A 12,642-nucleotide genomic window follows, 5' to 3' on the forward strand; every position below is an offset into this window, starting at 1 on the left:
GGCACTAAAAATGCTCCATCCTGCAGCATGACCGAGTTAACAGCGGCTTCCAACCTAGCAGGCTGCCAAAAGAATTCCAGTTTGGAGTTTCTGTGCAGTTTCCCACTGGATGAATGCCCCCACACCTTTGCCTGCTGGCAGAGGATGTGTACAAAACTCTTCTCCTTGGAATACTCAGCCCCCCAGGCTATATTTAAAGGCCTCTCTTTGCTCAGCTGTATCTTCCCTTTTTATTGTGGGAAGTGAGAAGTGCTGCCAGCCTGTGAGTGGAGGCTCCAGGGATGTGCATTCTGAGCTCCCATCCCTTTGTCTCTGGGATTTTAAGGGCTTCCTGTGTTTTCTAAACTCCCTTTTCCTCCCACAGAGCTCTGTTGAAGCAGGTGCTGTCCCAGTTCCCTTGCAACTCCCTGTTGGTTAATATCCAGCTTTCCTTGTTTTCCTCAGACTCTCTGGGGAGGCAGCACACATTTAACCATTGATGTGGCATCATCTGCAGCTTGTTTTTAATGCTTTTTACAGAAACACATCCTGAAAATGAGAGCTAAGCCAATAAATAGGGTGACAGTGTAGGCTCAGCCCAGCCTGGATGTAAATTGGGATTCTCTAGCAGAAAACTCTTCCACTGGCACTTCTGAATGGGGTTTGGAGATGCTGCCAGCACCAGAACAGCAGTGTGGGAGGGAGGGGTGGGATTCTGTGAGGGTTCAACCTGGGTAACCTTCAGAACCACAGATTGGTTTGATTTGGGAGGGACCTGAAAGCAGAAGACATGTTCCCCTAGCCCAGGTTACTCCAAGCCCCATCAACCTGGCCTGGAACACTTCCAGGGATTCAGAGGCAGCCACAGCTGCTCTGGGCATGTTTCAGATGTGCAGGAGAGGGGTTGCAGCAGAGCAAGAGGGTTTTTAGCCTGTAGGGAGAGTTATCTTGGGTTTGGATGAACCCTTTAGGGAAGAGAGGTGTGAATGTACCAGAAATAGTGGAGTTTTCTTGAAAAAAAATTATGGAGAAAAATACCTACAGGCTTGAGAGACTGCCTAGGGAATCAGTGGACTTGCAAGTGTTCAGAAAACACATAGATGTGGCATTTGGGGACCTGGCTTAGAGGTGGACCTAGCTGTGCTGCGTTAATGGTTGGACTCGATGGTCTTGGAGGCCTTTTCCAACTTTAATGATTCGGGGATCTCAAAACCACCTTCATCACTAAAAACAGTGTGGAATGGTGACCTGGAATGAAGGCTTCCAAGTCAGTGGTGGCTGTGCTGAGCATTTCTCACACTGCTGTCTCTTCCTTGCCTCCTCAGTGCCTTCTCCCAGTGCCTTGCTGGTGGACAACCCCACGTCCTTCGGGAACGCCAAGGAAGTGGTGGCGATCAAGGACTACTGCCCCACCAACTTCACCACGCTGAAGTTCTCCAAGGGGGACCACCTGTACGTGCTGGACACGTCGGGAGGGGAGTGGTGGTACGCCCACAACACCACGGAGATGGGCTACATCCCTTCCTCCTACGTGCAGCCCGTGGGCCACCGCAACTCCTCGCTCACCGACAGCGGTGTCATCGACAGCCTGCTGGAGAGCCCCGACGAGGGTGTCAAGGAGCTGGACCTGCTTGGGGAGTGGGCTGAAGGGAAGAGAAACTCTGCCAAATCCTACCACAACAACCCCTTCCTCAACGGAGTGCACACCAACCCGTTCCTGAACGGGAATTCGCAAGCGGCGCCCGGCTCGGACAAAGAGTCCGACTCCAGCGTGGCCGTGGATTTGTTGCTCTTTGATACGGCAGCTCCCACGGCAGCTCTCCCCACTTCAGCTGCCAACAGCAGTTTGGGGAATCTTTTTGATGAGTTTCCCTCCACCAACAGGCTGGATGTGGAGCAGCCCGTGAGGAGGGACAACCCCTTCTTCCGAAGCAAACGCTCCTACAGCTTGTCCGAGCTGTCTGTCCTCCAGGCCAAGTCGGACGCGCCGGCCTCCTCGGGTTTCTTCAGCGGTTTGAAGTCCCCTACCCCCGAGCAGTTCCAGAGCAGGGAGGATTTTAGGACAGCGTGGCTGAACCACAGGAAGCTGGCCCGGTCTTGCCACGACTTGGATTTGCTTGGCCAGAATCCCGGCTGGGGTCAGACGCAGCCGGTGGAGACCAACATCGTGTGCAAGCTGGACAGCTCCGGCGGGGCCGTGCAGCTGCCGGACACCAACATCAGCATCCACGTGCCTGAGGGCCACGTGTGCCCTGGCGAGACGCAGCAGATCTCCATGAAGGCCATGCTGGACCCGCCGCTGGAGCTCAACAGCGACAAGTGCAGCACCATCAGCCCCGTGCTGCAGATCAAGCTCAGCAACATGGAGGTGAAGACCTTCATCATCCTGGAGATGAAGGTGTCGGCGGAGGTCAAGAGCGACGCGGTGAGCAAGAGCCTGGTGGGGCTGCAGTGCCTGCGCAGCGACATGAAGGAAGGGCCCTACACACCATTGCAGCTGAGCTATTCCTATGGGGACACCATCCAGGTGCAGCTGGAGAACCTGGAGCCCTGCATGTACATCGCGGCTGTGGCGCAGGGCCAGAACATCCTCTACCCTTACACCGTGTGGGATTACATCAGCAAGAAGATCACAGTGGGCGTCTATGGCCCCAAGCACATCCACCCTTCCTTCAAGACCGTGGTGGCCATGTTCGGCCATGAGTGCGCCCCCAAGACCCTGCTGGTCAACGAGGTCACCAGGCAGTGCCACAGCCCGGCTCCGGTCGCCCTGCAGCTCTGGGGCAAGCACCAGTTCTCCCTGTCCCAGCCCCAGGACCTCAAGCTCTGCATGTTCTCCAACATGACCAACTACGAGGTGAAGGCCAGCGAGCAGGCCAAGATCGTGCGGGGCTTCCAGATGAAGCTGGGCAAGGTCAGCCGCCTCATCTTCCCCATCTCCTCCCACGACCCCAACGAGCTGTCGGACTTCACGCTGAGGATACAGGTCAAGGATGACCAGGATGCCATCCTCACCCAGTTCTGCGTCCAGACGCCGCAGCCGCCACCGAAGAGTGCCATCAAACCCACGGGGCAGAGGCGGTTCCTGAAGAAGAACGAGGTGGGGAAGATCATCCTCTCCCCGCTGGCTGCCACCGCCAAGTATCCGGTTTTTCAGGACCGGCCGGTGTTGAGCCTCAAGTACGGGAAGCTGCTGAAGACAGTGGTGAGGCAGAGCAAGAACCACTACTTGCTGGAGTACAAGAAGGGAGACGTCATCGCCCTCCTCAGCGAGGAGAAGGTCAGGTTGAAAGGGCAGCTGTGGACCAAGGAGTGGTACATCGGCTACTACCAGGGCAAGGTCGGCCTCGTGCACACCAAAAACGTGCTGGTGGTGGGCAAGGTCAAACCCAGCTACTTCTCTGGGCCGGACCTCACCACCAGCCTGCTGCTGGAGCAGATCCTGAGGCCCTGCAAGTTCCTGACCTACATCTACGCCTCGGTGAGGACTCTGCTGATGGAGAACCTCAGCAGCTGGCGCTCCTTTGCCGATGCCCTGGGCTACCTGAACCTGCCGCTCTCCTTCTTCTGCCGGGCGGAGCTGGACAGCGAACCGGAGAGGGTGGCCTCTGTGCTGGAGAAGCTGAAGGAGGACTGCAACAGCGTGGAGAACAAGGAGAGGAAGTCCTTCCAGAAGGAGCTGATGACGGTGAGTCTGAGGCCTGGCGAAGGGGGACTTCGTTCCTGGCTCTGCAGTGGCATCAGGGGAGGTGCCAGTTCCCTAGTTCAGTCTTTGGGGCATGAAATCCACCTTGAATGTCTTCTGAGGACTGCTGGGCACTGCCAGGTGGAAGTCCAGCCCTGTGGTGGGTGGGATCTTGGTTTAGCAGGATCATGGCAATAATGAGGGATGCACTAAGGTGCTTGGAATTCCAGAATCACACAATGGCCTGGGTTGAAAGAAGCCTCAAAGCTCATCCAGTTCCACCCCTTGCCATGGGCAGGGACACCTTCCACTGTCCCAGGTCACTCCAAGCCCTGTTCAACCTGGCCTGGAACACTTTGAGGGATGGGGAGCCTTGTTTTTGAGTGGCACCTCTGAGCTGGGATGTTTTATACGTTACAAACGGAAATGTGTGACTTGCTCCATGTCCTGAAAGGAATCTGGGAGAAGTGCTGCCTGCCAATATTCCTAGGATGCCGTTAGCAAGTAAATCCCTCACAAAATATCACCTCCACGATCCTTTCTAGCACTTAATAGGAAGTGAGCCAAAGAAAATACAGGGCAAAGTGTCTGGGAGAGATTTGCAACTCTCTCCGGTTCTGTGCTGTCCCACAGGAGCAGAGTAACTGAGTTATGGAGAAGAGCATGGTTTAAAATGTCAATTGGATTAAGGAATAGCGGCGGCCTTGCTTGGCAAAATGAAATTACGGCAAAAGGGGGCTGTGGCTGAGTGGAGGAGTTCAGTTCCCACATTCCTTTTAGGGAGAAGGGGGGAATTTAAGGATTGAGTAGAAGGTGTTACGGAGAGTATGGAATCCATTGTTACTCATGGAAATGTTGTCTGGAGAGTTCCCTGTGCCCGGGTACCACTCTGGGGCCTGTGGGGTGACATTGCAGCTCTGACTTTCAGTTTCAGGTCATGCCACCAACACTGCTTCTGTTGCAGGGTTCTCCTGGCCATCAGTGACCCTTTCCTCACCCAGGATTGGAAAACCCCCCCTGTTTCCCCCCCAAGGGAGGGCTTGCTCCTTTAATCATCAGCTCAATGATTGTTGGGATGAAATCCTTGCTGCTCCCGGGACTGTTTGCTTTACCTGTTTGCAAACCCCCTAGGTGTTGCTTTTATCTCTCCCCATTGTTTTCAGGGATCCCAGGCAGCCTTTAGGTCATGGAGAATCCTCACGAGGAGACAAAGGGAAAGATAAGGCTCAGGGAGCTGCTGGCTCCAGGGGAGGGCTGGGGAGCTGCAGGAAAACATCCTGCTCCCCTGTGGCTGTCAGGAGAGCAGAGTCCCAGGGCAGGTTTTATTCTCCTTGTTTGTCTAATCCTGCTCTCTGTGAGGCTGAGCCTGTGGATCAAGGATGAGCTCCCTTCTTGGTGGAACATGATGCTGCCTCCAAAACCCCTGGCTGCCGTCAAATCCTCCTTAGCCTATGGAGAAATTAGATTGAGCCTGTTGAAAGAAGAAAATAATGATGTTTCAGGGGATGGCAATGGAGCAGTAATGGATTTTATTGTGTTCAAATCTGATTTTATTTGTAACAAATGGACTGGCTTTCTGGCAAGGGGAGCCAGCTGCACTAAGCTCCAGTGTGGCCATTTCAGCTGAAAGAAAGTTGGTTTGTCTCCCCTCAGAAGGGCTGGGAAGGCAGAAGCAGAAGCAGGATTATCAGTGTTGAGTACACAAAGCGCCAGTGGCAGAGTCGTGCACCAGCAGCCAAGCAAGGAAAAGCCTGGTCATGATTACTGATTAATCAGTAATCTGCCTTTAATTACTACTCCTCTAATCAGGCACCAGCACTGGAGTGTGAAGGTAACTGGGGGGGATGTGGTTGCTCAGCAGAGAGGGAAAGCTCTCCCTCCCTGCCTCCTCTCTGCCCCTCGGAAGCAGGCAGCACATGGATGGCTTGGATAAAAAAGCTGGGCATGGATTCAAGAAAATTTCATTGCCCCTGGTGCCTGGCCCGTGGGGTTAGACCTGCCCTGAGACACAGCTTTTGTGCCTCCCTGCTTGTCAGAGAGACTCTCATTTATCATCCCTCCAACAGACTCTGCTGTTGGGAAAAACACGGCTCTGGTGGGAATGGCCCCTGGCACGGCAGCAGGGAGCTGTGGGGAGGAAACTCTGAGCTTGTTCTTCTCCAGGCAGCTTGTAAAGGTCACACAGGAGATGAGCTTGGGATATTTTTTTTTTCCCCTCCCGTTGTTTTGTTTGCTCTGACTCGCGGTATCCAGGTATCCATGTGCTGCTGCCTGGCTCCTGCCAAGAGTTTCTGCTTGTCCCTGGTGTGTTCCTAAAGCTGTGGAGCTGTCCTAGAGTCCTGCAGGTCAGGGTGTCCAAAGCTTTGGGTCGGAAAGGACCTTAAAGCCCATTCCTTTCCACCCCCTGCCATGGGCAGGAACACCTCCCATTATCCCAGGCTGCTCCAAGCCCTGTTCAGCCTGGCCTGGGACACTTCCAGGGATGTGAAGCCACATCTCTGAGCAACCAGGGGGGCCTCACCACCCTCAGCATGCTGAGATCCAGCTGGGCATCACTCCCCATGGGAGGCAGTGCAAGACTTTATGAGGTAAACGAAAAAAAAAAATCAGTATTTAAGGCTGAGAGTGTGTATTTTAAACATGCAAGATGACTTTGGAGGTGGTGACAGCCAAAACAGTGAGCGAGAGAGATGTTTGATGCCCAAACAAGGGTTATTTTGGGGAACACTTGTACAGAGACAACTTCTTTGGGTCAAAACCTGACCTGTATCCTGGAGAGGATGGTGAGCCAGGAGCCTGAGCAGGAGCATCCTCTCGCCCCGTGGCTCTCATGGTCTGCTTGGGGACACAGGGCCTTTATCCCCCAGGTTTGAGGAAGTCCCAGGGGGGAGCTGTTTTCCTCCACAATGCTGCTTTCCTTCATTAGGAAATGGGATTCTGCATTTCAAAGCTGGGATGTAAATTCAGCCTCCCCTGGATGCCTTTCAAGTTGAGGTGTTTCTGCTTTGAACTGGGATTTGAATATCAAACACCCTCTTTGCTCTTTGCTGGGCTGGCCCAGCCGGTTCCCAGCTGCTCCCAGGGGAATAAACAATAAACAATAAATATTTCCAAGGGCTCTGGCAAAGCACAGCCCAGGTCACACCTGGGTGATGAGGGATGGAGACACGGTGAGTGGACCCAGCTATCCTGTAGGCTATCCTGGGAGGCTTGTCCAGGGCAAGGGAGGAGGATGGAAGCAATTGTGGCATAATCCCACTGGAGGATTAGGTCTGCTGAGCTAATCCTGGTATCTCACCGTGTTTCCAGTAATATTCCCCCTCTGGCTGCCTTGCATCCCATCCCCTGGTGTCCTGTCGCCTGTCCCCATGGGGCTGGAGCTGCCAGGGCACGGCAGGTGGTTCTGTGGCCATCAGAAGGTTTCAGAGTTAGGCCGACCCACCCATTTCTCCCAGAGTTGTTGTTTTGAGTGATTTTGCAGCTCTTTGATGGGGTGCCCTCCTGGGTGTTTTCCCTGCTGCTGCTTTGTTGTTCACCTAGAGCAGGAGAATCCATCTCCTGTAGCTCCATCCTTCTGAGCCCAGCTCCAGGCACTGCCTCTGACCTCGGGCAGGAGGTGGGAGCAGCTCCTTCATCCTGCTCCCCCAAAGGCCAGGCTGTGCAGGGATTGGCATCCAGCTGCCTGGAAAGGCAGGGCTGGGGATGTTCAGCCTGCTCCCTTCCTTGGGATCCTGCAGAGAGGGAGCTGGATCCAGAGGGGAGCAGGATCCAGAGAGGGTGGAGGGTCCAGAGAGTATGGAGGATCCAGAGAGGGAGCAGGATCCAGAGGGTGGAAGATCCAGAGGGGATCTGGATCCAGAGAAGGTAGAGGATTCAGAGAGGGGAGCTGAATCCAGAGAGGGGGAGCTGGATCCAGAGAAGGGAGCTGGATCCAGAGAGGTGCAGGATCCAGAGAGGGTGGAGGATCCCAAGGGGAGTTGGATCCAGAGAGGGTGGAGGATCCAGAGGGGAGCAGGATCCAGAGGGGAGCTGGATCCAGAGGGGCTGCAGGATCCAGAGAGGGAGCTGGGTGTAGAGAGGGAGCTGGTGGGAAGCTGGATCCAGAGAGGGCCCAGGATCCAGAGAGGGAGCTGGATCCAGAGAAGGTGGAGGATCCAGAGAGGGTGGAGGATCCAGAGAAGGTGTTGGATCCAGAGGGGAGCTGATCCCTGGGCTGTAGGAGAGGAGGTGGTTCGGTTCTGGCGCAGGTGTGTGAGATCTAAACACTCCTGAACGTCTTTTTGCCAAGCCAAATGTGCTCCTTTGGCTGGATTTTCCCTGCTCGTTGGACAAGGGGGTTTATGGCCTCCCTGGCTCCCACAGGAAGCTGGTGTCAGCACTTTGGAGGAGCAGGCACGTGCTGGGCTGCAGCTGTGATTAGAGCCCAGCTCAGCTCTGAGCTGGGAGCAGATAAGGGGAAAAATCAGCGTGCATTTGCTTTGCAAATCGCTGGAGTGGTTTCAGATGTTCCCATCTTCCCTCCCCCAACCGTCCCTGTGCAGTCTCCAGTGGGAGGATTTAACCCTTCTTTGCCCCAGAGCCAAACCTGGATTTTCCCAGACCCCTGTGTTGGGAGGAGGTGTCAGGACCCAGAGGGACAGAAAGGTCACTTTGGGAATCACCTTATCCTGATGATTTCCACAAGAACCATCCCCGTGCTGCTGTGAAGGAGTGGGTGGGGTCTGTTTGCTTAATTTCCATTTTTAATAACACCAAAGGCCCCCCCCCTTGAGGTTCAGGGTGGGATTTGCCCAGGGTCTGGGGTTGCTGCTGCTGGGACTGTTGTGGTCCAGAATCTGTGGGAGCGCTGGGGAGTGGGATGATGCTCCTGGCAGTCAGATCCCATCCTCTGAGAGTGAACACTGCCATTAAACCCTTCCTTTTCCAGGGCTGCACTGGAGCTTCTCCCCTACTGCAGCTTCATCCCACTCTGAAGGGATTTTAATGGGATTTGACATTTCAAGGCAGGAGCTAACCCCACTCCATCCTTTTTTTGCATGACTAAATCATTCCTACCTAGAAAATCCGGACTGATGCATTTGCTCTTTCCACTTCAAAACCATTTGTGGAAAACCTCAGCTTTTAGGACAATAAATGATGCAGGAAGAGGAGGAGGAGAAGAGGAAGAGCATCCCAAGCTGAGCAATGGTCCTGCAGTGTCAGAGTCCTTACCTGGGTCTCAGTCACCGAGTGCCCCCCAGGTCCCATCCCAGAATGTGCCTTGCTGTGTCCTGGCTGTGCCTTGCCCACTGCTCTGAAGGATCCTGCAGCTCTGGGGTGGAGTCTGGATTAGTTCCCTTGATTAAAAGCATCTGTTGTCCTCAGCCCCTGGGATGCTTTAAACTGCTTAAGGTGAGGCCTGGACATCTCAGGAGGGGCTGCCTGGAGAACCGGGCTGCAAACCTCATCCAGAGGGGTCCAGCACTTTGTTCAATTAATGGGATTATTCTCTTGCCAAGCCTGCTGGCCTCATTTCCCCAGCTGTCACTACAAAGGAGGCAGAAGGATTTTTGGGATACTCCAGGGGGGAGCTAACCCGGCCTTTGCTTTTTCCCGTGTCCTGCAGGCCCTGCTGAAGATGGACTGCCAAGGGCTGGTGGTGAGGCTGATCCAGGACTTTGTGCTGCTGACCACGGCCGTGGAGGTGGCCCAGCGCTGGCGGGAGCTGGCCGAGAAGCTGGCCAAGGTGTCCAAGCAGCAGATGGACGCTTACGAGGCCCCGCACCGTGACAAGAGCGGCTCGGTGGACAGCGAGGTGAGGGCAGGCATGCCTGGATCTCCACAGATCCTGGAATTCTGTGGGCTGGAAAAGATCTTCAAAGTGTTGGAGTCCAGCCTTTGAGCCTGACCCACCAGGTTAATGGTTGGGCCCAATGGTCTTAAAGGGCCTTAATGGTGTTAAAGGGCCTACAAGGCCCCGCACCACGACAAGAGCAGCATGGTAGACAGTGAGGTGAGGGCAGGCACACCTGGCTCTGCACAGATCCTGGAATTCTTTCAGCTAGAAAACACCTTCAAGGTGTTGGAGTCCAGCGTTTGAGCCAGCACTGCCAGGCCCACCAGGTTAATGGGGGAGCCTTAATGGTATTAAAGGGTCTACGAGGCCCCGCACTGCGACAAGAGTGTCTCGGTGGACAGCGAGGTGAGGGCCGGCCCACCTGGATCTGCACAGATCCTGGGATTCTCTGGGCTGGAAAACATCTACAAGATATTGGAAGTCCAACCTTTGAGCCAGACCCACAGGTTAATGGTTGGGCCCAATGGTCTCAAAGGCCTTAATGGTCTTAAAGAGCTTACGAGGCTCCGCACCGCAATAAGAGCAGCACAGTGGGCAGTGAGGTGAGGGCAGACACGTCTGGTTCTCCACAAATCCTGGAACTCTCTTGGCTGGAAACACCTTCAAGGTGTTGGAGTCCAGCCTTTGAGCCAGCACTGCCAGGCCTACCAGGTTAATGGTTGGGCCCAATGGTGTTAAAGGGCCTTAATGGTGTTAAAGGGCCTACAAGGCCCCACAGCGTGACAAGAGCAGCATGGTGGACAGCAAGGTAAGGGCAGGCACACCTGGCTCTCCACACTTCCTGGAATTGGCTGGGCTGGAAAACACCTTCAAGGTGTTGGAATCCAACCTTTGAGCCAGGCCTGTGACGGTGTTCACAGGGGTCTCAGGTTGAGGGAAGAGATGAGGATTTCACTCCATGTTTCAGAAGGCTTGATTTATTATTTTATTATATATATTACATTAAAACTATACTAAAAGAATAGAAGAAAGGATTTCATGAGAAGGCTAGCTAAGAATAGAATAGCAAAGAATGATAATAAAGGTTTGTGTCTCAGACAGAGAGTCCGAGCCAGCTTTGATTGGCCATTAATTAGAAACAACCAACATGGGCCAACCACAGATGGACCTGTTGCATTCCACAGCAGCAGATAACCATTGTTTGCATTTTGTTCCTGAGGCCTCTCAGCTTCTCAGGAGGAAAAATCCTAAGGAAAGGATTTTTCAGAAAATGTCTGTGAAACAGACCCACCAGGTTAATGGTTGGGCCCAATGGTCTTAAAGGGCCTTAATGGTGTTAAAGGGCCTACAATGCTGGTGGACAGCAAGGTGAGGGCAGGCACACCTGGATCTCCACAGATCCTGGAATTCTCTGGGCTGGAAAACACCCTTAAGGTGTTGGAGTCCAACCTTTGAGGCAGCACTGCCAGACTTACCAGATTAATGGTTGGTCCCAAAGTCTTAAAGGCCTTTCCAACCCAAAGGATTCCATGTTTCTCTGGAGGTTCCTCCAGAGCACACTCCCCTTGGAGGAACACAGGGCTCTGACGGTGTTGGGGGGCTGTTTTCCTGGGAATGTGCCTGTTTTGGGATGCTGGCTGAGCTCTGATTCCCTCCCACCTGTGTCCCCCCCCTCTCCCCAGGCCATGTGGAAGCCGGCCTACGACTTCCTGCTGACCTGGAGCAGCCAGATGGGGGACAGCTACAGGGACGTCATCCAGGAGCTGCACACGGGGCTGGACAAGATGAAGAACCCCATCACCAAGCGCTGGAAGCACCTCACGGGCACCCTGATCCTCGTCAACTCCTTGGACATGCTGAGGGCAGCGGCCTTCAGCCCCCAGGACCACGAGGATTTTGCCATCTAGCCCGTGGTTGTCCTCTTCTCCTTGGCTGGGAATTTTTTTCCCTCTGTTTTTTTTCCCCCCCTGCTCTCCCTTTGGCTTTAAGGAGAAGAAGTGGAGGTTGGGTTTGAAGAGGCCAAAGTCTGCAAGTTCTCCATCCGGACTGGAAATCAGCAGGAGATATCCCACCCTGATGGGAGTTCATCTGGAAGGGGATGGCTTTTCATCCAGTTAAACTATTTCTTACTGAAAAAATTAAAAAAACTTTCAGGAGGGCAAAGGGGTGGGGAGGGATCCCAAAAGAAATCGTGTTTTCTAGGCATTTACAAATAAAAGTTTAATTTTTTTAACGAGCAGTAGAAGTTGTGACCACTTTGGGGGAGGGGTGGGGGAAGCTGTGGCTGGTTTTAAGTTGCAGAAACTGCTTTGAAATGATGGGGTTTGAGACAAGTATGAGTCCTGTAAATATATATTTTAAGAGGAAGCACGGTAAATGCCCTTTCCCCCCACTACAGGCAGCTGAGACTAAAGCACTACAGGAACTTGGGCTGTCCCTAAATTTGGGGTGTGCTCAGCCCTTGCACCAAAAACAACTTTTATTTTATTTTATTTTATTTTATTTTATATTTTATTTTATTTTATTTTATTTTATTTTATTTTATTTTATTTTATTTTATTTTATTTTATTTTATTTTATTTTATTTTATTTTATTTTATTTTATTCACAGGCCCTGTGAGCATTCTGGTTGATTTTTGGGTTATTTCCATGTCTCTGCAGATGTGGATTTTCTTGTTTGTGGCCAGGGAGTTGCCTGCTCCTGTTTTTTAACCAGGAGGAGCTTCTTCCCCCCTGGATGTGGTGCAGGACACCTCTGGAAGAACCTGGACGTTTGGGGCTCTCCAGAGACCTCAGGAGATGGATCAGGAGGATGGTGAGAGGGAATCAAAGTCCCCAGGTGCTCCTGCTCGGGGGAAGAGGCCAGAAAGGGGGAGGAAATTGTTGCCATGCAGATAATCCCTCTACAGGCAAAGGGAAAAAAAGGAAAAAAAAGAGACAAGAGAAAGACTCTTTCTCCTATTTTGAAATCTGAGCTCTCTGGGGATGTTCCAGGTGCTCTTTGCCATTGATTTCTAATTCTTCAAGGCTCCTCAAATCCAGTTTAACTTGTAAGTAACCTTTGCTATAAACCTGGTGCCAAAACCCTCAATATTTGTGTCACCCAGTCCCCGTATTATTTTTCTCTTCCTCCTTTTAAATCTGAGTTTTTTGAGTGACTTCCTTTCCTCCCTTTCCTCCTTCCCTCCCTCTGCTCCCCAGC

General features: G+C 53.0%; 1 protein-coding gene across 1 annotated transcript in view; it reads left to right on the plus strand.

Annotated features, from left to right (window-relative positions):
• The window catches only part of SH3BP4 (SH3 domain binding protein 4), a 34,663-nt gene extending 23,025 nt beyond the window's left edge, over window positions 1–11,638 (plus strand). The window contains exons 3-5 of the mRNA XM_058809485.1: window positions 1,305–3,667; window positions 9,270–9,458; window positions 11,123–11,638. Of these exons, the coding sequence (XP_058665468.1) occupies window positions 1,305–3,667; window positions 9,270–9,458; window positions 11,123–11,347 (2,777 nt within the window). The 3' untranslated portion in view covers window positions 11,348–11,638. The remainder of the gene's footprint in view (window positions 1–1,304; window positions 3,668–9,269; window positions 9,459–11,122) is intronic.
• The last annotated feature ends 1,004 nt before the right edge of the window (window positions 11,639–12,642 follow it).

This window comes from Ammospiza caudacuta, chromosome 8, assembly GCF_027887145.1.
Source record: "Ammospiza caudacuta isolate bAmmCau1 chromosome 8, bAmmCau1.pri, whole genome shotgun sequence".
In the NCBI taxonomy this organism is placed as follows: domain Eukaryota; kingdom Metazoa; phylum Chordata; class Aves; order Passeriformes; family Passerellidae; genus Ammospiza; species Ammospiza caudacuta.